Here is a 22,660-nt window from a genome sequence, read left to right on the forward strand (position 1 = left end):
CAGAGTGAGACTTTATTGGCTTACTTATAAATCCACAGACAACTTTTTATGAGAGAACAATAAAAATATCCCCACATTTTAATGCTTGTTTCGGAGAAACAGTGGTTGAGAAGTCAGTTACCTTAGTAACAGCTAAAGGCACACAGCGGGAAAATGCTCAACTTAATAGTCAATATTTAAACATAAAACCAGATCCAGATAACAGCCAGCTTTCTCAAAGCCATGCTTTGTGTTAGATTTGCTCTTTAAATAAAGAAGTGCCAATCTGAGGAAAGAAGGACATGCTTGAGCATAGCGATTTAACAAAATTCACATTTGAAAACAAATAGCTGTCAGAAAAGATAACATATATTGAAGATATTTCATAGACAGTCCTCTTCCAGATGGATTTTAATTGATAAACTACATTATCACCAACCAAGACATTAAATCCCAGTTCCCTTCTGCAATACATAGTTTTTAAGAAAGTCTCTACTGTACGTATAAATTATGATCCTGAAAATGCCAGTGAAAGACCATTATCCCCTAGAAGGCCATTAACCACACTTCACAATTGCAATCAGCAACGAAATCGTTGCAGAAGTGGGTTCTGCAGCAACCTGTCATTTCGTCTGCACACCAACCATTGCTTTAGTCAATCTGTTGTTAATTATACTCTGAACACTTTACATCAGAGAGAGGTAGAGATCTGAAGAGCCCACGATGAAACTGTTGGCCTAAGATGAATTCTGAAAAATAGCTCTGTTTAAACAGTTTTACAGAAAGACTGAATGCTGCTCTGAATGATTTTTTTTATTTATTTTTTTCTGTAATTTTTAGGTGATTACTACTATGGGGTGGGGTGAGAAAGGAGTAAGATACAATTAAAAAATTAAATTGAGAGCATTGCAAAAACATTCATTTGCAAACATGGAGAGGTAGGTGTAAGAAATAAAAGTATGGTAGATGAGTGGGTGACAGAAGAGCATGGGTTCACTGGGCATAGACCACAAGACGGTGCCATTACCCTTATATATACGAAGGGGAGATGAAGGCACTACTGAATGTAAGCAGTAGATGCAATGCTCGAAGACTGTCTTTTGGAGGTAGTGTTGGTGCCACAAAAGAAATCAGTTTTCTTCTATAATTATTTGGGTGACATGGGCAAAGATAATCTCTCGGCCTTAAATTGGTCCTTCACTGGTAACAGCCACGCTAAACCATGGTCTGTTTGAAGCAAGGTTATTTATTCACTGGCACAGACCAATATAATTCTTCACAGCACTCATTTTTTTCTTTAAAAATGTGCTTTTTGGGTAGCAATATACATATATAGTACATACAGGACCTATTACAGTTTGTATATACATTGATTATGTACATGATGTTTAAATCAAAACACAGTGCTTATCTAAAAATGTGACTCCAGCATGGCAGGATTTAGTATATCTTTACAATACTTTACCTACTTTAATCCTCTGAGCAGATAGGGTACCTGGTGATAAAATTTGCTATTTGGATCTGATTTGCACCAACTAAAAGCAGTCAGATGAGAAGAAGTTTTTGTTTTTTTTTCAGGAACCACAACCACAAAGTTCAGATAGACTTAGACAAGAGCACTATGGAAACTGGTCAAGGTGATGAGATGAGGGGGGCTTTAGCTGCATTTTGGCATGCTGAGCTCCAGTAGAAGGATAGCCACTGAGCACTTTGCAGACTCATCACTATTAGGCTTATTGCAGCACATCACTCAACCATGGCTTTTCCCCATCTCAGTGAGAAAGTGGCTCTACAGAAACCAAGAATTCACCACGTCATGGTACGTACTGAGAAAAATCAATGAATTCTGCTGTGAGGAGCTTGCAGTGTCTACATAGTGAGGTCAGGGGGTTGGTCCGTTTTAATTTATAAGGTAGGTTAAAAAAAAGCTTAACAATTTGAACTGATTGCAGTTGTTCATTGGATTTTGTTGTAGACAAAGAGTTTATGCTCACTGTTAAAGAAACACATTACTAACACACTGACAATTTTTTTTTTGTGTTACACAAAAACATTTCATCACTTATCCACTCCCTTTTATTTTAGAACTTTATGTATTCTTCATTTATATAACCACTGTATTTGCACAGCTGGTGAAATTCCAGATGTCTGTTGAACTGAATAGAGTTTTTCCACAGCCCTGCTACAGCTAGGAGTAACCCACTGAACTGAAGTGGAGACCTGGTGGTTAAATTGGGCTGTGTTAGCACATCTCATCTATGCATAAGATTCTGACACAGGCCGTGTAAGTATAAGAACCTCAATAGCCACTGGATGAAAGTTTCTGACTTTCAAAAACACAGGGAAAAGGCAATAGCAGATATCAGGGTGAAGCTCACCTATACTAAAACGAGGAAGCCTGAGACAGTCCCTTGTCTTAAGATAATTTCATGAGAACAAAACCCTTACAAGTCACTAATGTAAATTTGGTAACAGAAGAAAGTCCAAACTACCATTTCCCACGAAGCAGATGCACTGGATGCATTAGGAGGAGCAATAGCATTTCTTAAGCATAAAATTTGTGCCAAATTCTATGTCAGTGGAAACAAGCAGTGTCCAAGCCCATAACCTTAACGAGCATGATACACACATACTTGCACTTTCTGCAGTTGACTTTCTCAACTCACTATTGTGATAGGGTCACTAGCAAGAACAGGAGGCAAAATTGCTTGTCACATGATTAATACCTACAAAATCACCTGGCTATCAGACAAATTACATGTCTTTAAAGGAGGCAAGCATGTCTCAGATTTTGGTCTTGATTTAACTCTCGTTTCTTCCTAGACACCTATAGAAACCAGCGGGGATTTCATTCCCCATTCTTTTTTGTTAGTGTCTTTTGGAGATGATTATGGGGTTTGAGTGTAAAAATCAAACAGTAAGAAATAAATCTACATTTCAGATATCATTATTTCTGAGCTGCAAATTACCAAAAAAAAACCCCCAACATCACATACAGATCAGTCGGTTTTTAACTGTATAGTTTAGCATCCAGTTATCACTATGTATTCATTTGTCTACAAGCCTGTTTGGTCTGTATTTGAAGAGCTCCTTAAATTCCTTTCAGGATTTTTCTTTCTTTGCTGGAGATCTCTGGGTATGAGAGGTGGGCTTAATTATACTGTCTTCAGACTTTATTGAGAAATTCCAAGTTGAGAGAAGCAGGGAGATCGATAGAGTCCATGGTTATGGAGGATGGGTTGAACGGGAACAAAACTGGGAACATGTGCTTGAAGTCTAACAGCAGCTGCGGAGGGTCATTTCGCTCTTGCAAGTGCATCTATAGGAGGTGTGGGAGAAAAAAATTAATTTAGTATCACTTGTTGCCTTTTCTTTGCATTTTTCATGTTTAATATCACAAAAGTTTGAGAATGTACACAATTCTAGAGATACCGCAGAACAAAAGGTGGGAATTCTTTTGTTCTTTAATGCCGCAGCCATCTTTTCAGCAAATATCTACAGTTACTTCTACAGCGACTAGGAAACACTGCTTCAGAAGAACCCAGATACATTTTGTACATGAACACAAAGCAAGATACAGGGCTTGGAAACAACATGACCCCCTTGTACAGCAGCAGCAGCACTGCATGTTACCAGCAGACCATTTTTGATTCAGCTACTCAGTGAGAGAGATATATTCTAGGAGTAGCTGAACAGATTTCCTTTTCCTGCCTCCTCCTTGCTAGCATGAAAAGGTATTCGTGTTTCATTTATTTATTTCTCCTTTAGTTACCATTTTCTATCTTCTGTCTCTGAAATAACTCCATTTCACTGATGCTTCACTGACTCCTGCAACCTTATTTCTGTGTTGTGCTGCTACTGAAGAGCTTTGGATTAGATGAGCTGGGAAAATGGGCGATTATTGCTCATTGTGATTAACAGGCCACTTATCCCTGCAGCTGTATGTTGCAAGTAAGCATGTGCACATGCCTACTTGCACTAAATTTGGGACAACATGCAGCAGCATGCCTATTACAAAACATCCGAGTTGGTAATGACTTAATACAGATTAGTACTTAATACAGTCATTAGTACTATCTCCTCCATTTTACAGCCCTTGAAATTTACCTGTATGTCTCGAATGAAAGCTACTGTCACGCGTTCTTCAAACTCATTCACCGGAGTGTAGAGATTAAGTATCTTTACAATCTGTTGAAAACAAAATAGGATTACAGACAATCATGAGAAACCAAACTTTTCCAGAATACAAAGCACCACTAAAAGCTTGTCTTGTTATAGCCATAACCAAGGACAGGTTAGACAGGGCTTTGAGCAACCCTGTCTAGTGTGGAAGGTGTCAGGGAGGAACTAGATGATCTTTAAGATCTGTTCCAACCAAAACCATTCTCTGATCCTATGATAACAAGTCTCCCATGACACTACTGAGAAGCAGTAGCACAAATATCATCCTGGTGTTCCTGTGCCCACTCTAAGCTATGGTGAGCATTTACAGGCCTGTAAAAGCCACTTATGGCAGAGACTGTCAACTGGGAATACACTTGAACAACAGATTTACACAGGGACTCTGTTCGGTTGACACACAGTGGCACAGGTGACCACTTCCCAGTACTTTCTGATGTCAGCTCTGCAAGACTTACGAAGCTTCCTTACTTCTGCTCCTCCACTACCACCCATTGGCTTCTCAAGAACACATGTTCAAGGCAGGGAGACAGAAATACAGGAGAAAGGATCTCCAAGAACTGGAGATCAGCTCACACCTCTCAGTTCTTTCCTCTTACACCATTATCAAATGAGGACCAAGCAATCCAGCAGCAAAAAACATGAGTTCATATCCTTCTGGAACGGAGCCTTGTAGTTTAAGATCAGATCCCCCCATCTTACATGGGTAGTTATCAACTTCCTGCCCCAAATATGAACCTTTGGTGGACATCCTGCAGACCTAGCCAGGTTAGACCCTGGGTAATGGCAATGTGTGGGTTTAAAATTCCAAGTGTCTGACTTATATCATGAACTCTTCGGGGCTGGATTTCAACTTTGTAGGTTTCTGGAGCTCCAGTGTCATCAGTGCCACTGTAGGAGAGGAGCCATTGCGGTGACCACCACTGACAGGGGTCAGTACTCACCAGTAGTCCTGAAAAGGACAAGGTGCCCCCACCGTTGGAATGGTATGCTGAGTCCAGGCACTGAAGAGCTGGCACCAGGACACCACCCTTTCCCATTCCTTTGGTTATCCTGTGGTGTCAATCTCTGCCCTGCTCCTTACCTGCTGGGTCGTGAGTGATGTGCACAAGGAGCAGATGGCCTCAGCATCTTCTGAAGTTTTCTTTTTCAGCTGCAGAAGCTGTGCTGCCTGAATCAAGGGCTCCAAAGTTTGTGCTGCTCCACTCTCCTGCAAATTCTTGGCGCGGAGCCATTCCTCCAGCTGGCTTATGTTAAACCTGGGTAAGCAACCAAGATAAGACATAAGCTGACAGCCCAGAGATAAGACATAACATCTGGAAAATCCTCTACAAGACTCAACGTATGATGCAGTATGGGTAGATGTGACTTTTTGTGACTCATATTTGTGATACACATGACAAGACAGAACCAGACCAAAGCTTAATACTCAACAACTCAAAGCAAAATCTGTATTCTATGTACCTTAGAAACAGATGAGGTATGTAACAGCTGAGCACAAGAAAAGCACAAGGGATGTGGTTTTCTACAGCATTTACGTTTGTTCATATTCAAAAGTCAATTAAAATTAAGCTTTTGACAAGCTTTTAAATGATAACAAAATCCTGCAAGGTACCCAAGTATCTTCGAAAATATTTACACAAAAAATTGCCTGTGCCTGTGCCCACTTCCAGGCGGACAGAGAACATGCAAAAGATCCACTGTGGGAAGGGGAGAGGGTAGCAAAAGAAAAAAAAAAAAGTTTAAGTCACTTTCACTACAAAAGAAGCTGATAGATTTATGCCAGGGCTGATAAATGTTCATGGCCCCTTTGTGGCAGGTTTGCACTAGATGCCCTTTCAAATTTCAACCCCTGTTACACCACTATGCTAAGACAGCAATGGGGAATGTAGGCCCCTGATCCCAGCCCAGCAGATCCTTTGCTGCCACTTCTCTGCAGTTCATGAGAAGCTGGAGGCACTGCACACAGCAACAGGGGCTTAACATCTTTAAGGCTGGAGTCTGATACTGCAACATTCAAAATCAGAGACATGGCAGAAGGAGAGAACCAGAGACTTCTCCATCCCAGTGTCCAACCTGTCCTACATCACCTGCTCAGTCTTGGTGAGAGAAAGGTGGGGAAAGCATATCCCAGAGAAAATTAGTATAACATGTATTTAATTCACAAGTGGTACAGTAAACTTCATCACACAGGCATTACACAATGGGGGTTAGATTTAACTGCATCAGTCCCCTGCTGAATCCAATTTCTCTCCTTATTTACACCACTGCATTTTATTTTCCTGTTTTCCACTACCTTATAAAATTAACAAGGCTTCCTTAAGTAGGTACATCCCTGCCCCAAGTCACTATCCCACCTTAGCTGCATGCCTGTGCTCCACGAGCAGACATCCTTCCTTAATAGGAGGTTGTTCAGGGCAACTGCATTGATCATGTAGAACAGCTGCTTGAAGACCTGCTGCACGATCTCTGGGTCCAGACCCTGGTCACACATGATGGTGTGGAAGGTGTTCAGCTGGCGAATGATTTCATCTAGGCTGTAGGAGGTGTCACCCTCTGCCATGCTGGAGGAGCGATTTCTGTAGCCCATTGGTTTGACACCAGAAAGCCCTTGGATACTCTCATTTTCCAACACGGCAGACACTGAAAAAGGGGGGAAAATGAGCTAAAAACACCTCTATCCACCTCTTAGTCACTAGAGGCAAGAACTGATCCCTCTATGAGCAATTGCAAACATGCAGCAGTCTCAGTAATGCAAAATGATGGATGCTGTGAGGTCTGAAAGCAGGACAGATCCATGAATTGCTAGTTTACTGTGAGAAACTGTGTGTGACCAGCAGGTTGAAAGACGTGATCCTGCCCCTTTATTCTGCTCTCGTGAGACCTCACTTGGAGTATTGTGTACAGTTCTGGTATCCTCTACATAAAAAGGACATGGATCTGTTGGAACAAGTCCAGAGGAGGGCCATGAGAATGATCAGGGGACTGGAGCACCTCCCAGATAAAGATCGGCTGAGAAAGTTGGGGCTGTTCAGCCTGGAGAAGAGAAGGCTGCGTGGAGACCTCATAGCAGCCTTCCAGTATCTGAAGGGGGCCTATAGGGATGCTGGGGATGGACTCTTCATTAGGGACTGTAGCGGTAGGACAAGGGGTAATGGGTTAAAACTTAAACAGGGGAAGTTTAGATTGGATATAAGGAGGAAATTCTTTCCTGTTAGGGTGGTGAGGCAATGGAATGGGTTGCCCAGGGAGGTTGTGAATGCTCCATCCCTGGCAGTGTTCAAGGCCAGGTTGGATGAGGCCTTGGGTAATATGGTTTAGAGCGAGGTGTCCCTGCCCATGGCAGGGGGGTTGGAACTTGATGATCTTAAGATCCTTTCCAACCCTAACTATTCTATGATTCTATGATTCTATAATACAAAACAGTTGAAGCATAAAATATATCTGTAAGGTCACACTTTTTTCTTCCTTGGTGTTACTACACGGAAATCACTTAAGATGCTGCAGAAACAGGCAACAGCTCTCTTTTGAGCTGTAATCACTTCTCTCTGTATATCCACCAGAGAGCCTTAAATTCTGCAGTTAAAGTGATTAATTGGCTCAAAGGATTGGAAGAAATGAAGATAGATTAGAAGTAATAACACCCTAACTAGAGGAACAGGACAAATTTCTACAACAAGCAGGAGGTACATGCAGCAATGGTAGGCAGTGATGCCATCTGGTATAGCCAGAATTTGTGCAAGGACATTTAGAGAGTACAGGGAAAGAGTCCCAGATACAGAAGGGACCAGGCTGGGAGCTCAAGAAAAACACTAATAGCTAGAAAATATAAAGCACTGAGAACAACCCCTCAATTAGCTTAGCAAAGAGGACTAACGTAGATGGGGAGGTAATTCTTCTCATACTGACTCACCCTGGCAAAACAAGGGCTTTATTAGTCTCTTTTTTCCTCTTCCCAATTCTCACCTCCCTCATAACGAAATAAAGCTTTTATTAAGCATAAAGCATAAAAAGCTTAACTGTGAACATGGTATGTAGAGAGCTGTGTTCCTACAGACCCACCAGCACCATCTCACCTCTGTCACCACCTCCCCAACAGAAAGGAAGGAGGTATCATTTATCACTGGGGAGTGGGAGGGGGGAGCCCTCATCTCTGTTAGTTTCTGTCATAGGGGAAAATATAAATTCATCCAGGTCTGCCTCCCTAACTCCAGGTCACTGCTAACACAAGGACATCCTCCAAACCAAGCCCTTATTTTTTGTAACATACGCCTTCCGACCAACTACAGGCTTTTCCTTTGTGGTGAGGTCATTCTAGCACCATGCAAAGGTCTGAAAAGCCCTCAGAGTAGATAATTACAGTGAAAAAACCCACCCTCCTAAAGGCTAATGCGAATTTACCAATCATGTGGTGAAGTATGCCCTCTGCTATCTTAATGAGCTGCTGGTAGATCTGGATGGAGAGGTGGTCTAGCACCTGGCGGTATTCGGTCAGGTCAAAGTTCTTCAGACAGTGCTCGTTCTGTTTAGGCGTATTTTGCGTCATGAAACCCTGAATGGGAGATTAAAACACTTAGTTTCATTATTCCACCTATTTATAGTCCAGTAAACCACTCAAAACAAAAAAAAAAAAGCAAAAAAAAAAACCCTTACAGTACAATATATCCAGAGATGTTACCAAAGGACATTGTTACTCTATTATAGAAAAGATCTAGACTCATAAATCACCTTTGATTTACTCAGCCATTTGTTCATAAATTATTATTACAGGTCTGCTTTTTTGAAGAAAAGTACCATTAAGTGAGAAGTCTGCCATTTTAGCTTTAGCAAGGAGCAGTATCTGTATTAACTGCAATATATATATAAACTAGAAAATGACATTTCAGTCCCTGAGAAACTTTTTCTAGCTCTTTATCCCTGTAAGTCACAATTATTTATGGGAAACCAAGTATTTTGAGATTGATAGTTTAGGAAATAATTTAAAGAAATTTAGCCACATGCTGTATGCTTTGACTATGTTTTTAAAGATCTGAAGTGTGGAAATCTCTCCAAGTAACTGAATTTATTCCTTGCCTTTTGCTGAAGCAGCAGCTGATCTCGGATCCTGCCATGGATGCTGTAGCCACAAGTTCTGGGCTCAGACATTAGTGCTAGTTTCGCTGACAGAAGCAAATGTGATCTAACTTAATTTTGTAATCAACACAGCCACTTTAATTGCCTGCTCATATTGTTTTCTTGTTTTGACACCAATTGATAGCTCTGAAACTTTCTGTTGTTTGCTGACTAGCAAGATGCAAAAATACAACATGTACAATTTGAGTTGACTTCAGAATTTCTCCATTTTTCTGACAAATGCTCTTTGCATTGCCAGACTGCATTTAGTTTGGGATTTCCTTTCAAACCTGTTTCCTTTCAGATAGGTTGGATTTCAGATGAAAGAACAGTATTTTGAAAACTGTTCAGAATTATTTTTCCCCTGTGCTTTTCCACCAGATTATCAACTTAATTTGCAAATAGTGGTTCACTTAACATAGTAAATCATAGCAAAGAACCTGAAATTTAAGTTTGGGTTCCCTTTTTTTCCTACCCCGCTGGTTTTCTGGGTATTTTCTTGAAATGTAATGTTGTTATCCAGGCAGAAGAGGGCGAATAGGAGCTAAACGATGAGTAATTATCATCTAAATTAATGTTCTTTCTAATTTAAATCTTGGAAGTCAAGCACCAAGTTTTACACACCAGTCATTATCTTGTGAATGACCTGAAAAATTTGATTCTATGATTTTTTTTCATTTATTCTTAAAAGCTTGATTGCTTAATATATCTAACCCAAACCAAAACTAAATGAGAAATAACATATGTGAAATGACTAGATTTGTTGGGGGAGGGGGGGGCATCACTCCATCCCAACACACCCAGTCAGTTACCAGCTCCTATAATAAATGCTTGGAGCAATGCAGAGATATTCCAGCTGCTCCAGCCAATGAGCCGGCTTCATTTGGAGCTCGGCTCAGATGCCTCTATACAAATGCCCGTAGCATGGGGAACAAACGAGAAATTAGAGATGTGTGCTCGTCTATGGGGGTATGATATTATAGGCATCACAGAAACATGGTGGGATGGCTCCTATGACTGGAGTGTTGGAATGGAAGGTTACAGACTCTTTAGAAAAGAAAGTCCTGGCAGGCGCAGAGGGGGAGTTGCCCTTTATGTTAGGGATAGACTGGAGAGTATGGAACTCTGTCTGGGGACAGGGGAGCAGTTAACAGAGAGCTTGTGGGTCAGGGTTAAAGCGAAAACAGCGATGGGAGACATTAATGTGGGGATCTGTTATAGACGGCCTGATCAAGAGGAATCTGCGGATGAAGCACTCTATAGGCAGACAGGAAAAGCCTCACACTCACAGGCCCTCATTCTCATGGGTGACTTCAACCATCCTGACATCTGTTGGAGCGAAGGTATGGCCCAGCACAAGCAATCCAGGAGGTTCCTCGATTGTATGGAAGACAACTTCCTTCTGCAAGTAATAGGGGAACCGAGAAGGAGAGGTGCCATGCTTGACCCTGTGCTCACCAACAGGGAAGGGCTCGTTGGAAATGTGGCACTCCAGGGCAGCCTTGGATGCAGCAACCACAAGATGGTCGAATCTGAGATCCTTAGGACAGTGAGAAGAGCGTGCAGCAAGCTCACTGCCCTAGACTTCAAAAGAGCAGACTTTGGCCTCTTCAGGAACCTGCTTAGTAAGGTTCCATGGGCTATAGCCCTAGAGGGCAGGGGGGCTCAAGACTCTTGGTTGGTCTTCAAGGATCACCTGCTACAAGCTCAGGAGTGTTGCATCCCAACCAGAAGGAAGTGCAGCAGGAGGGCCAGGAGACCTCCTTGGATGGATAAGGAGCTGCTGAGGAAAATTCAAATGAAAAAAGAGTTTTATAGGAAGTGGAAGCAAGGACAGGCGGCCTGGGAAGAGTACAGGGATGTTGTCTGGGAAGCTAGGGACCAGGTTAGGAAAGCTAAGGCCCAGTTAGAATTAAACCTGGCTAGGGATATTAAGGATGACAGGAAGGGATTCTACAGGTACATAGCAAATAAGCAGATTAGGGAGAACGCAGGCCCCCTCAGGAAGCCCTCGAGTGAACTAGCTACACAGGATTTGGAGAAGGCTGAGGTTCTGAATGACTTCTTTGCCTCAGTCTTCACTGGCAAAGGCTCTGACCGCACCACCCATGTCTTGGAATGCAGATGCAGAGGCTGTGAGAATGGAGACCTTGGGCCCACTGTAGCAGAGGAATTGGTTCGAGACCATCTTAAAAATCTGAATCTGTACAAGTCCATGGGTCCTGATGAAATCCATCTGCGGGTCCTGAAGGAGCTGGCAAATGAAGTTGCTAAGCCGCTGGCCATCATATTTGAAAAATCATGGAAATCAGGTGAAGTTCCCGACGACTGGAAAAAGGGAAATATAACCCTCATTTTCAAGAAGGGGAAAATGGATGACCCAGGGAATTACAGACCAGTCAGTCTCACCTCTGTGCCTGGCAAAATCTTGGATCAGATCCTCCTGGAAGGCATGCTAAGGCACATGAAAAACAACAAGGTGCCTGGGGACAGCCAGCATGGCTTCACAAAGGGGAAATCCTGCCTGACCAATTTGGTGGCCTTTTATGATGGGGCTACAGAACTGATGGACAGCAGTAGAGCAGTTGATGTCATCTACCTGGATTTGTGCAAAGCGTTCGACACTGTCCCACATGACATCCTTGTCTCTAAATTAGAGAGACATCAATTTGATGAATGGACCACTCGGTGGATAAAGAACTGGCTAGAGGGCCACACACAAAGAGTTGTGGTTAATGGCTCAATGTCCGGCTGGAGACCTGTAACGAGTGGTGTCCCTCAGGGATCAGTGTTGGGACCGGTCCTGTTTAACGTCTTCGTCGCTGACATGGACAGTGGGATTGAGTGCGCCCTCAGCAAGTCTGCCGATAACACCAAGGTGTGTGGTTCGGTTGATATGCTGGAGGGAAGGAATGCCATCCAGAGGGACCTTGACACACTTGTGAGGTGGGCTGATGCCAACCTCATGAAGTTTAACCATGACAAGTGCAAGGTCCTACACCTGGGTCGGAGCAATCCCAGACACAGCTACAGGTTGGGTAGAGAAGAGATTCAGAGCAGCCCTGCAGAGAAGGACTTGGGGGTGCTGGTGGATGAGAAAATGAACATGAGCCAGCTTCAGTGTGCGCTTGCAGCCCAGAAAGCCAACCGTATCCTGGGCTGCATCAAAAGGAGCGTGATAAACTGTGTATTACCAGCAGGTCGAAGGACGTGATCCTGCCTCTTTATTCTGCTCTCGTGAGACCTCACCTGGAGTATTGTGTACAGTTCTGGTGTCCTCAACATAAAAAGGACATGGAACTGTTGGAACAAGTCCAGAGGAGGCCACGAGGATGATCAGGGGACTGGAGCACCTCCCATATGAAGATTGGCTGAGAAAGTTGGGGCTGTTCAGCCTGGAGAAGAGAAGGCTGCGTGGAGACCTCATAGCAGCCTTCCAGTATCTGAAGGGAGCCTATAGGGATGCTGGGGATGGACTCTTCATTAGGGACTGTAGTGGTAGGACAAGGGGTAATGGGTTAAAACTTAAACAGGGGAAGTTTAGATTGGATATAAGGAGGAAATTCTTTCCTGTTAGGGTGGTGAGGCACTGGAATGGGTTGCCCAGGGAGGTTGTGAATGCTCCATCCCTGGCAGTGTTCAAGGCCAGGTTGGATGAGTCCTTGGGTAATATGGTTTAGAGCGAGGTGTCCCTGCCCATGGCAGGGGGGTTGGAACTTGATGATCTTAAGGTCCTTTCCAACCCTAACTATTCTATGATTCTATGATTCTATATTTGGCTCTGTTGAAAATCTTAATACCTGGAACATATGGCTATAAGGATGGCAGCGTGTGATGTACTAAGAGGACTGTTACGATCTGATTTTCTCAGATCAGCTATAATAAAACTTATTTCACTTATGTAATATTACTAATGTGGCAAGAAATGAGAGGTTTTATTTCCAAAAGCTCACATTATGATTCTCATGTTTACCCTCTCAAAGTGTGGTTATTTTGATCTAGTTGAACAGAACAGGAAAAAACAGGTAGAAACATTAAAAAAAAATTGCAAAATTTGGGACAATTTTCCCCTGTCTAAAAATCATGGTTAATGAAATCATGGTTAATGAAAGGCTGCAGGACCTACTAGAACTAGGAGATCAGCCTTCAAAACACCCGACCAGAAGGAAATCCCCTGTCTGGACAAATTAAAGTGCATGGTTGGCTATGAAATTTAAACTGTTCTGTTGCATGTGATGTAGGGTTTCTGCCTTCAGATCACAGATGTTGAGATCAAATATCAGTGCAATGCCCCATGAATCTTTGGTCCACTTTAGACTACACAGAAGGGAGAAATGTTTCACTATGACAGTGGTTGCCCAGAGAACCTGTGGCTGCCCCATCCCTGGCAGTGTTCAAGAGCAGGTTGGACACAGGGGCTTGGAGCAACTTGCTCTCGTGGAATGTGTCCCTGCCTGTGACAGGGGGCTGGAACTGGGTGAGCTTTAAGCTCCTGTCCAACCCAACCCAGTCTGGGATTCTGTGATTCTAGAAACTGCCTCACGTTATATCCAAATTAACAAAAGACTGAAGTCAGAGATGATCCCTGACCAGAGGGAAACCACTAGACCCAGGAGACCTGACGATCCTTCCTGGAGGAATACCAACAAACTCAAGATCAATGTTGAGTTTCTTACCGCATCTCCGCTGTACTGCTTCAAACAGTGCAGAAGGCGACGTGTATTTGCCAGCCAAAACGATGTCATCTCAAAATCATGACTGTGTTTCTGGAGGAGCAAAATTAAAGGAATATGAGACTTCCCTCCTTCAGTGGGGGATGCTGGCATAACAAGACAAAATGATTTCGAGTTTCCTCATTTAGAATCATGAAGCTCTCTCTCTGCAGATGGGCGATATTAGCCATTTTTTTCCCTGCAAACATTCTGTTTTTAATCTGTAAGTGCAAATAATTATATTGCTAGGATATTAATTCTCTTTGTTATTTTAAAAAGGGAAGCCATAAGAGTAATTTCGTTTGAAAATCACTATGGGAGCTGAGTATCACCCCTTTTGACATGCTTATTACCAGCTTAGATCATCTCAACCCCAGGACAAGAGAAAATGGATACCTACCTTCAGCACTTTCTTAATGCCATTGATGGTGGAGGTGAGCAAGGAATGCACTTTCTGGTCATCATTAATGTAATCCGCATGTCTGATGCACATGTAGAGGATATAGGCAGGAAGGCAAGGAACAGTAGCAGACACTGCCTGGGGCTTGAGATCTAGAAGGTTTAGTGAGGGTTTTGTTTTTTTTTCATTTGTAAATCCTCTCAAAATTCACCAACTGGCAGGGAAACAGTGAGCACCTGAGCTGCACTTGTAACCAGGCAAACCTGTCTGCCCCAACCCTGGGGAAGGCTAGATTTTGGCCCTGTGGCTTGCATCCCTCTCTGCAACATGGACACAGAACCAGAGGTACAACTGCAGGACAGATGGGCCTGCTGGAGCCTGCCAAAGCAGAAAAGCTGCAACACTATGCTTCAGAATAGTAGCACTGTCTGCACTGAAGTTTGTGACAGTGTCCCATTTCAACTTATGGATGCATAAGTAGCATTAGATCTTCTTTACCATGTAAAAGTCTACCCAAGAGGCATACAAATAACCTTAGAAAAGCCTCCTAAGGCTTTTAGGACTTTCTCCCACAGAGTATAACCCACACCACTGAACTCATGACATAGTAAATCCTTTCCCTTATGATACTGAATCCTAATGGCAGCTTAGGGAATTTGCAGCTTCTAAAGAAAAAGCCTGCTTGATTAGGGGAACTTCGAAGACCACAGCAATGGGCTAGCACTGCTCTTTGAACACTTTTTATATCCTTACTGGTTTCTTCTGAGGTTAGAGAGGGATAGTAAATACTAACACTTTAGCACAACCTTCCTAACAGCATTGAATAAGGGGATGCTACAGCAATTCTGATCAGACCTTCAAGCACAAAGGAGCTCCCAAGTTTATTATCTGTTATCTGTTATTATCTCATAAACCAAACTACTTCTGTTCCATTGCTGCACAAAATCCACAGAGTCTATCCTTTGCTATCCCCTACCTATCAATTACCACACTGTATGTAGTTCAGCAAGTTACTGCCTGCCCTACAGCCTCCTTTTTTGATTATTATTTTTTTCCTATTCTTAAGGATTATATCCATGCTGGTCTGTCTGCTTAGTGCTGCACTGATCTGCCTACCAAAACTGCTGTCACCACAAACATGCAGCCCTCAGAAAAGATTAATTTAAAAGATCTTCCAACCCTTACTATTCTATGATCTATTTGTCTACCTTGAGATCTCAAGTTTACAAACTCTCCCACACAAGAGAGGAAGGAAACGAGCAAGCTCCTCACCTGTAATGAGGTTTTGGATGAGAAGTGGCTCGTCTTCCTTATAATATTCCAACATGCCCTGGAAATTTTTCTCCTTCCTCTGAACAGCAACTTGCATGTGACATTCACGCTGCCTTGCCTCTGCTGGTACCACAGTCTGGAATGCTGTGAAGAGAAAAGAGCATGAAAGGTGGTACCTGGCAATTGAGAACTGTTCAGCTCCTCCACAGCCTTAGAGCAGACACCAGGACAAAACCACTATATATTGTTTCCAGTAATGTCATTATCTTCAACAGACATATAAAGAACCAGATCTTGAATTACCAGTCAGCAGTAGCTCTGACTCTGAATGAAAGAAAGAGCACAAAAGCTGGATTTAAGGAGGGAAAGATGAAGTAATTTTTATTTTCTAAGGAACCACAGGCTAGAAAGTAATAACTCTGTGGGAAACTTTATAGTGTATGGCTTTCACAGAGAGGAAAAAAAATAGCCAGACAATGAAAATACACTGAAACATCACATCTCCTGGCTGGCTGTAAAGCTGAAGAAGCATGGTGGCACACCATTAAATACTGCTTCCATAAAAGCTTAATAAAAGAGAAAGGACCAGCACACAAGTACTGCAGGAAACAGCAGCCTGCTGCATGCAAATTACAGTGACAGAGACCAGCTGTGCAAGCTATGGAAGCTCTCCAGTTATTCAGCTTAATTTCACTTAATGCCTAGTTTTCAAAAATTAGCTCATGAGAATGGGGTTCTCTGACTAATCATGGCATCTCCAGAGAATGGGAAGGTCCTTCTATACAACACAGGTGTCACATCTGAGATGTTTTCTGATCAAACAATATATGCATAGATTTTAATCCTAAGTGGTTTTAATTCCTCCTCAAAATTGCTGTATCAGCACGCTTGCCTGCTAACCATTGGTATCCTCTCTCCATTTCCTCGTGGGTCACATCATCAACAACAATGAAAGCTAAAAGTTTCCTTTAAATACCCTCCAAACCCTGATACACCAAGTGTCAGACCAACATCTCCACCAAATGCTTGTCCCCCATCACTTCCTGGGCCCAATTCCAAGTTTACCACGTTCAACAATGTTAACAAGCTAAAGCTACAGCAGTGCAGCTGTACTTGCTCAAAGGCAGCCTAAGCATGACCCAGGAGCACCATTTGGACATCCGGTTCCCTGCTGTCATGCCAGCAATCAGCTCAGTGCTTGCTCCTAGTTCAGTGCCAGAATGAGCAAAATCTTACAAAACCTGCAGCTCTCCAAGGCCAACCAAAGAAGCAAAACCAAAGTGCTGCTCCTCCACCCCAATGTCTGCCAACAGCCAAGTCACCTTGAAAATCTTGGACCTTCTTCATATAAATCTTTAGCTCCTTCTTCAGCTTTTTTTCATTCTTTTCCAACTTCTCTAGCAATTCTTTAAGATCCTGAAAAACAGAAGATGCATTGGGTTTAAAATAAAACATTAAGCCCAAGAGCAACTCTAATGGGGAGTTTGCGGCAGGCAATACTCGCAACATGCCACCCAGAGCATTGTACTCCTCACTTTTAATCATGTAAACAGTTCCAACACTACTTGCATACTAGAGTTGTTTAGAAAGGCAAGAAGCCCTCACCTGAACTCAGAAGAGACCAGTGTTCGCTCCAGATACAGGAGGTGAGAAAGGGAAGATTTATGACCAGCCAAGGCCAAGTTTTTGGAGTAACAACTGCCTCTCCACACTCCCCATAAATGCAAGTAAGAAGAAAGGATTGTGTTATCTGTGTGCATAACTACACGTTACAGTGATCTCATTTGTTAGGCAGTGCTACAAAGTGGACAGGCTTAAAGAAGATGAAAAATAAAAAATAAAGCACCTAGGAAGTTACAAAAGTCATACAGCCATTGAACAATAGTCCAAGGCTAAGTACCAACACTCCCCAATGCTCCAGTGGGAGATGCTGAAGTTCTGCAGAGTTCAGGAGGTGTGAAAGTGACCCCAGTGCGTTTCTTCCCATTCATGGTTCCTATCTCCTTTCTCTCAGCATAGCTTTTTATCTTCTTTCTTAGGCTGTGTTTTCAGTACAGCCTCTTACCAGATTCTCATTGGTGAGACGTGTAATTTCTTGCTGAAGTCCAAACTCCACCTGAACCTCTGCAGAGAGCTGCAGGGTCTCCAGGAAAGAATCCTGCTGCTTCTCCATCTCTTCTTTCATTGTGTCCATCTGGTTCTTCAGAGCTTCCAACTCCTCTTCATACTCTCTTTTCTGATTCTGTAGCTGTGCTTCCAGCAACCTAAGAAAAGGACCACACCTATCACCCTGTGTTTTCAGCATTGTGGTTGTAACCACCATTTACATCCTTCAAAGTTGGCCAACTTGGGAGATGTTCCCAGTCAAATTCTAATAATTGGCCAACCTGGGAGGTATTCCCAGTCAAATTCTAATAAAACTGACACAAGACTGGATATAAGGATGAAATTCTTTACTGTTAGGGTGGTGAGCCACTGGAATGGGTTGCCCAGGGAAGTTGTGAATGCTCCATCCCTGGTGGTGTTCAAGGCCAGGTTGAACAGAGCCTTGGGTGACATGGTTTAGTGTGAGGTGTCCCTGCCCATGGCACGAGGGTTGGAACTGGATGATCTTAAGGTCCTTTCCAACCCTAACTATTCTATGACTCTATGATTCTAAAGGGGTGCTGTGGCTATCACTGGTACATTAGTCTGACAATTGTCTGTCATTGCTATACTGCAGATCAAATACTTGTGAAATTAAGAGTAATGAGATCAAAAGTCTGGCTTTCTTTTTTTTTTTTATAAAAGGAAGTAAAAATCCCCCAACAATTTCAAGAGTTCTCTTTTATCTGTTACAGTATCACAAACTTGAGTTCCTTTACCCTTTCCATTAGCAAAAAGCAAATGCATGGCAAGAAATCCATGCAGATCAACGCCTGTGATAATTTTGCAAAAGCTCAGCTTGAAGGGCATTTGTTTTTGTGCTCACTTCCTTTCAAACTTTGGTTCTTTACTCCTGTATTAGTCTCTAAATAGTAGAGAATCCCAGACTGGTTTGGGTTGGAAAGGATCTAAAAGCTCATCCAGTTCCAACCCCTTGCCGTGGGCAGGGACACCTTCCACTAGAGCAGCTTGCTCCAAACCCCTGTGTCCAACCTGGCCTTGAACACTGCCAGGGATGGGGCAGCCACAGCTTCTCTGTTGATTTTCTGTCATCTTCATCAGTCCCTGCTTTCAACATTGCTACTGACTTCACCTGGACCCTTCAGCAGGGAGAAAAAAAGACTTCTACTCCATAACAAATTCTACCTCCATGACACACACCTGACGGAAGTCACAAAAACCAGTCCTTCTCCCACTTTTAGGTGGGTACCAGACTTTTTCTCTAATAATTTGCCCTGCCAAACTTTCCTACTCCCTCTTCCCATACTCCAGGTCTCCTTCTAGCCCTGCCCTGAGCCTGTGCACAAGGACAAACCTGGGCAGGAAAACAGTGAACTAAAGTATGCTATTTAGTGAATGCATTAACCAGCTATTTCTTAAAACTGTTAATCCAAGGGAAGAATGTTTCGTTACTTGGATGTTAACTCCCCTCCTGTACCCACCTGATGGGAATGTTGATAAACCCACCAAGTGACATCATAAAGGTTATTCCCTACCCTCTGCTAAATAGAAATTTCCCTGTTAGTTCCCTAGCTCTTTCAAGAAGACCAAAGAAAGTGACTCCAGAAGCTATGAGGACTCAAATGAAGGGCCAGCAAATTCAAAATATTAGTCCCAAACACAGGGACTAATTAATCACATTACACAGGGCAATGGTGGCAATGAGGAAGAATGACAGAGGGGGATAACTAAGTCCACGTCCTTCCTGTAGTTCATGGATGTGCTCTTCTGGGCAGAGCTACAGACACTACACCCCAGGCTCATGGGCTTTGTGTCTTTGTGACACAGATTCAAATGGAAATCCCAAAATGATGAGGAAAACTCTGGTGTTGACAGCTTCACATTCACTCAAGACACACACAGACGTGGAGCTGTGCCAGTGCGAAAAAGATACAACTCTGGTAAACTCATGGAGAAATTAGGAAACTCATAGAAATTCATGCCTGTGAGCAGTTCCTCTGCAGGAACAATCAAGCATGGACTATTTTTACTGTTTTGGTTTGTGTTTTAAAGCCTGTATAAAAGAACATATACTTTCTATGAAAGATCTCTGCATAAGAAGTATTAATCATGCTCCGAGGGCATGAGGTTTGTTATTGTTATTGGAAGATCTAAATAACCCAATCTCTACTCCCATTTTCTCTATCCCAGCCAAAACCAGCATATCCAGCAAAAGACAGAAAATCATGTTTTCCTGCTGTAAAAACCTTGTCAGTAATGCATGGAGTCTCGTAATCATGTCAGGAGTTATATTCTTAATAGGCTTGGAAAATACAGGCCCACCATGTAATTAATATTAAGTACTTAATTTCCATTTTATTTCTTCACATAGGTTCAGATTAACAGTGAGCCGCCTGCAGAAAAAACATCCCCCTTCTGTGAATTTCCTGTATTGCTTTGGAAAACAGATGAATCATCCCTCTTATTGTTCCTGTTACTGTTTGGTTTTACTCTGATACCTATGTATCAGACCACTTTAGACTACTTTACACAGAAGGTTTGTTTCCCTCTCTATAATGTCCTTAATCAGCTCATTTCACCTTTTATATATATATATTTGAGCCTCATAATCACTCTGTAGAAGAGCACAGATTAATTAACATTTGATTATCAGCTATTCCAAGCACCAGGTTGAGCCAGGAGAAGAATCCAGGAGTCCTTCTGCCTAGCTGTATTTCTAAACCTTCATTAACTTGGAGATGAGAGATCATTACAGAGCAACCAGCATCCCCAGGAGATATGGAATTTGCAGGTACTGCTCCTGTGTATCCCGCTGGATATTTGCCCACCAGATCCAGACATGGGAGGGATGGCACTGTGTGTCCACCTTCCTCCTTATACCTACAGGCAATGCACGGATGGGAGCACACAATCATGCAAAGCAGACAGCATCGCAATACAAGCACAGGGACTCTACTTCTGACATGTCCAGAATGGGGAGAAAGCATTTTCAGGAGGTGTCATGTCTTAGTGCAATTTGCAAAAAAACCCAAACAAATCCCATAAAAAATGGGGCTGGGTTTTCTTTGGCATTGTGGAGATTAGAGCTTCCCAACACCTTTATCTCACTATTTCTCATTAATGTAATATAATTCTCACTGAACCACAGATCAGGCATTAATGGCAACAGCTACCAGCAGCAATGCCCAATTAGAAACACAACTCCTCCCCTGAAAATAAGTGGAGGGTCTCATTTCCTCCAGATTCCTACCTCTGGCTGCTCCCAAAGAGGACATCAGTTTCCTATTGAGGACAACAGGACAACAGCAGAGGAAGGAAAAGAAACGAAAAGGCAAATGAAAGGGGGAGAGGGGAGAAGCAGAAGGGGAAAAAAAAAAAGAGAAAGTGTTTGACCTGGCAACTTGCTTTAAACCTTGATAAGCCAAGCCGAGCTCTCCATCTTCATTGAGATACCCCCAGTCCTCAGTAATGCTAGAAATAACAGACAGAGAAAGGAAAGAAGAAGGACAAAGAAAGACAAAAGGTCAATTGCAATAGAAGGGTAAAAGGTGCAGAACCCTCATTAATTTCATTTTGTTTTTAAACCACACTTTCATTATGGTGTATTTCCTTTTCCATCCTGCTGGAGGAGAACCATGCCCTGGCTGTGCTCCGTATGATACCCCTGGCTAGTGGAGCTTTTCCTTCCTCCTCAGCTATAAAACATGTCCTTGTGCATTCCCTTCCTGCCCAACCCGCTGCAGTTAATATGGGAACCCAACATCATTTGGGTTGGAAGGGATCATCACAGATCACCCAGTCCAGCCTCCTAGCAGGTTATCATCATTCCCGAGATGTTACTGCTTTTACCAAGAAGCCCAACTCCTGGATGTCAGAGCCTGAGTTTTCTTTCTATGTGGCTAAACTGTTTCCATATGACTGCAAAGAAAATCTCGGAAGGCCACACACACCAGCTAGCTCAAATCCTCGGGAAAACCTTATGCTTTAAAACCAGGGAGGAGGAAACAAGGACTGTGAGGGATAAATGAGAGAGCAGAAGTCAGCACAAGGGATAAGGAATTGCTGCCCAAGCACAGACAGGGTAAAATGAAAGGCACAGAATGATTCTTAGCAGCTCCCTTGCTTCTCCCTGTCCCAAAATTAAAGCTGGAACAGCCTGCAAGTGCTTCCAACCTAGAGTGCAAACACAACGCAACCCCATATTTTATTGCTTACTGATCGCTTGGAACAGCTTACTTCTCTTCCAGACCTTCTATCCTCTGGCACATCTCACTAATAAGACATTTTAAAGATGAGTTTCTCCATTTCCTTCCTTCTGCAGCAGCTTGCACTGGTCTAAATAATACTTGCACTGGTCTTTTACTAAATAAATTTTCTTCCTTCTACTTCAGCAGGATCAATCATCAAGTCAAAACCATCACCCCTTCCTCAGAGCAGACTTTGGTCCAAATAGCCCTTGAGCGTTTGTTTCCTTTTATCTTAGAAGGATCTTTATATCAAATCTCTCCTATACCCATCCAGGCAGAAATATGCCTCATGTCTCTTGTCACTTAAATACTAAAAGATTCCTTTTAACAGCCGAGTTTTTGTTGATTTTTGTTGTGGGGTTGTTTTTTTTAAGTTCTAAAAGGCAGGAAACTCGTCTTTTTTAATGAGGTGTTGAACACATGACAAAGAGTGACATAAGCTGGTCAACCTGACCAGGAACACTTGCTACAGCCAGATTTTACTTGGCTTTGATGTCAGTTCAGAAAAAGTTTTTCTTTCTGGAAATAATAAAGAAAATAAATGACAACAACAGCAACAAAAAATCACTTAATATATCATTAAACTTTCAGACAAAGAGTAAAATAACTAAGTCAACATGCATCTGCTGTTTTGAAGAGGTGTAGCAGATGCC

At 42.6% G+C, this 22,660-nt stretch overlaps 1 protein-coding gene across 2 annotated transcripts in view; it reads right to left on the reverse strand.

Annotated features, from left to right (window-relative positions):
- The window catches only part of MYO5B (myosin VB), a 160,364-nt gene continuing 137,704 nt past the window's right edge, over window positions 1-22,660 (reverse strand). Inside the window, exons 30-40 of one of the 2 annotated variants that reach the window (XM_061353571.1) lie at window positions 21,154-21,231; window positions 17,720-17,918; window positions 16,977-17,070; window positions 15,655-15,798; window positions 14,383-14,534; window positions 13,947-14,036; window positions 8,560-8,710; window positions 6,516-6,801; window positions 5,243-5,417; window positions 4,087-4,167; window positions 1-3,298 (exon numbers count right to left, since the gene is read on the reverse strand). In XM_061353571.1, coding sequence (XP_061209555.1) covers window positions 3,146-3,298; window positions 4,087-4,167; window positions 5,243-5,417; window positions 6,516-6,801; window positions 8,560-8,710; window positions 13,947-14,036; window positions 14,383-14,534; window positions 15,655-15,798; window positions 16,977-17,070; window positions 17,720-17,918; window positions 21,154-21,231 — 1,603 coding nt within the window. In that variant the 3' untranslated portion in view covers window positions 1-3,145. The remainder of the gene's footprint in view (window positions 3,299-4,086; window positions 4,168-5,242; window positions 5,418-6,515; window positions 6,802-8,559; window positions 8,711-13,946; window positions 14,037-14,382; window positions 14,535-15,654; window positions 15,799-16,976; window positions 17,071-17,719; window positions 17,919-21,153; window positions 21,232-22,660) is intronic. The other variant, XM_061353572.1, reaches the window with a different exon arrangement.

This window comes from Neopsephotus bourkii, unplaced genomic scaffold, assembly GCF_033783945.1.
Source record: "Neopsephotus bourkii isolate Nb327-2 ecotype Australia unplaced genomic scaffold, CSIRO-AGI_Nbou_v1 NB_682, whole genome shotgun sequence".
Taxonomy (NCBI): Eukaryota; Metazoa; Chordata; class Aves; order Psittaciformes; family Psittacidae; genus Neopsephotus; species Neopsephotus bourkii.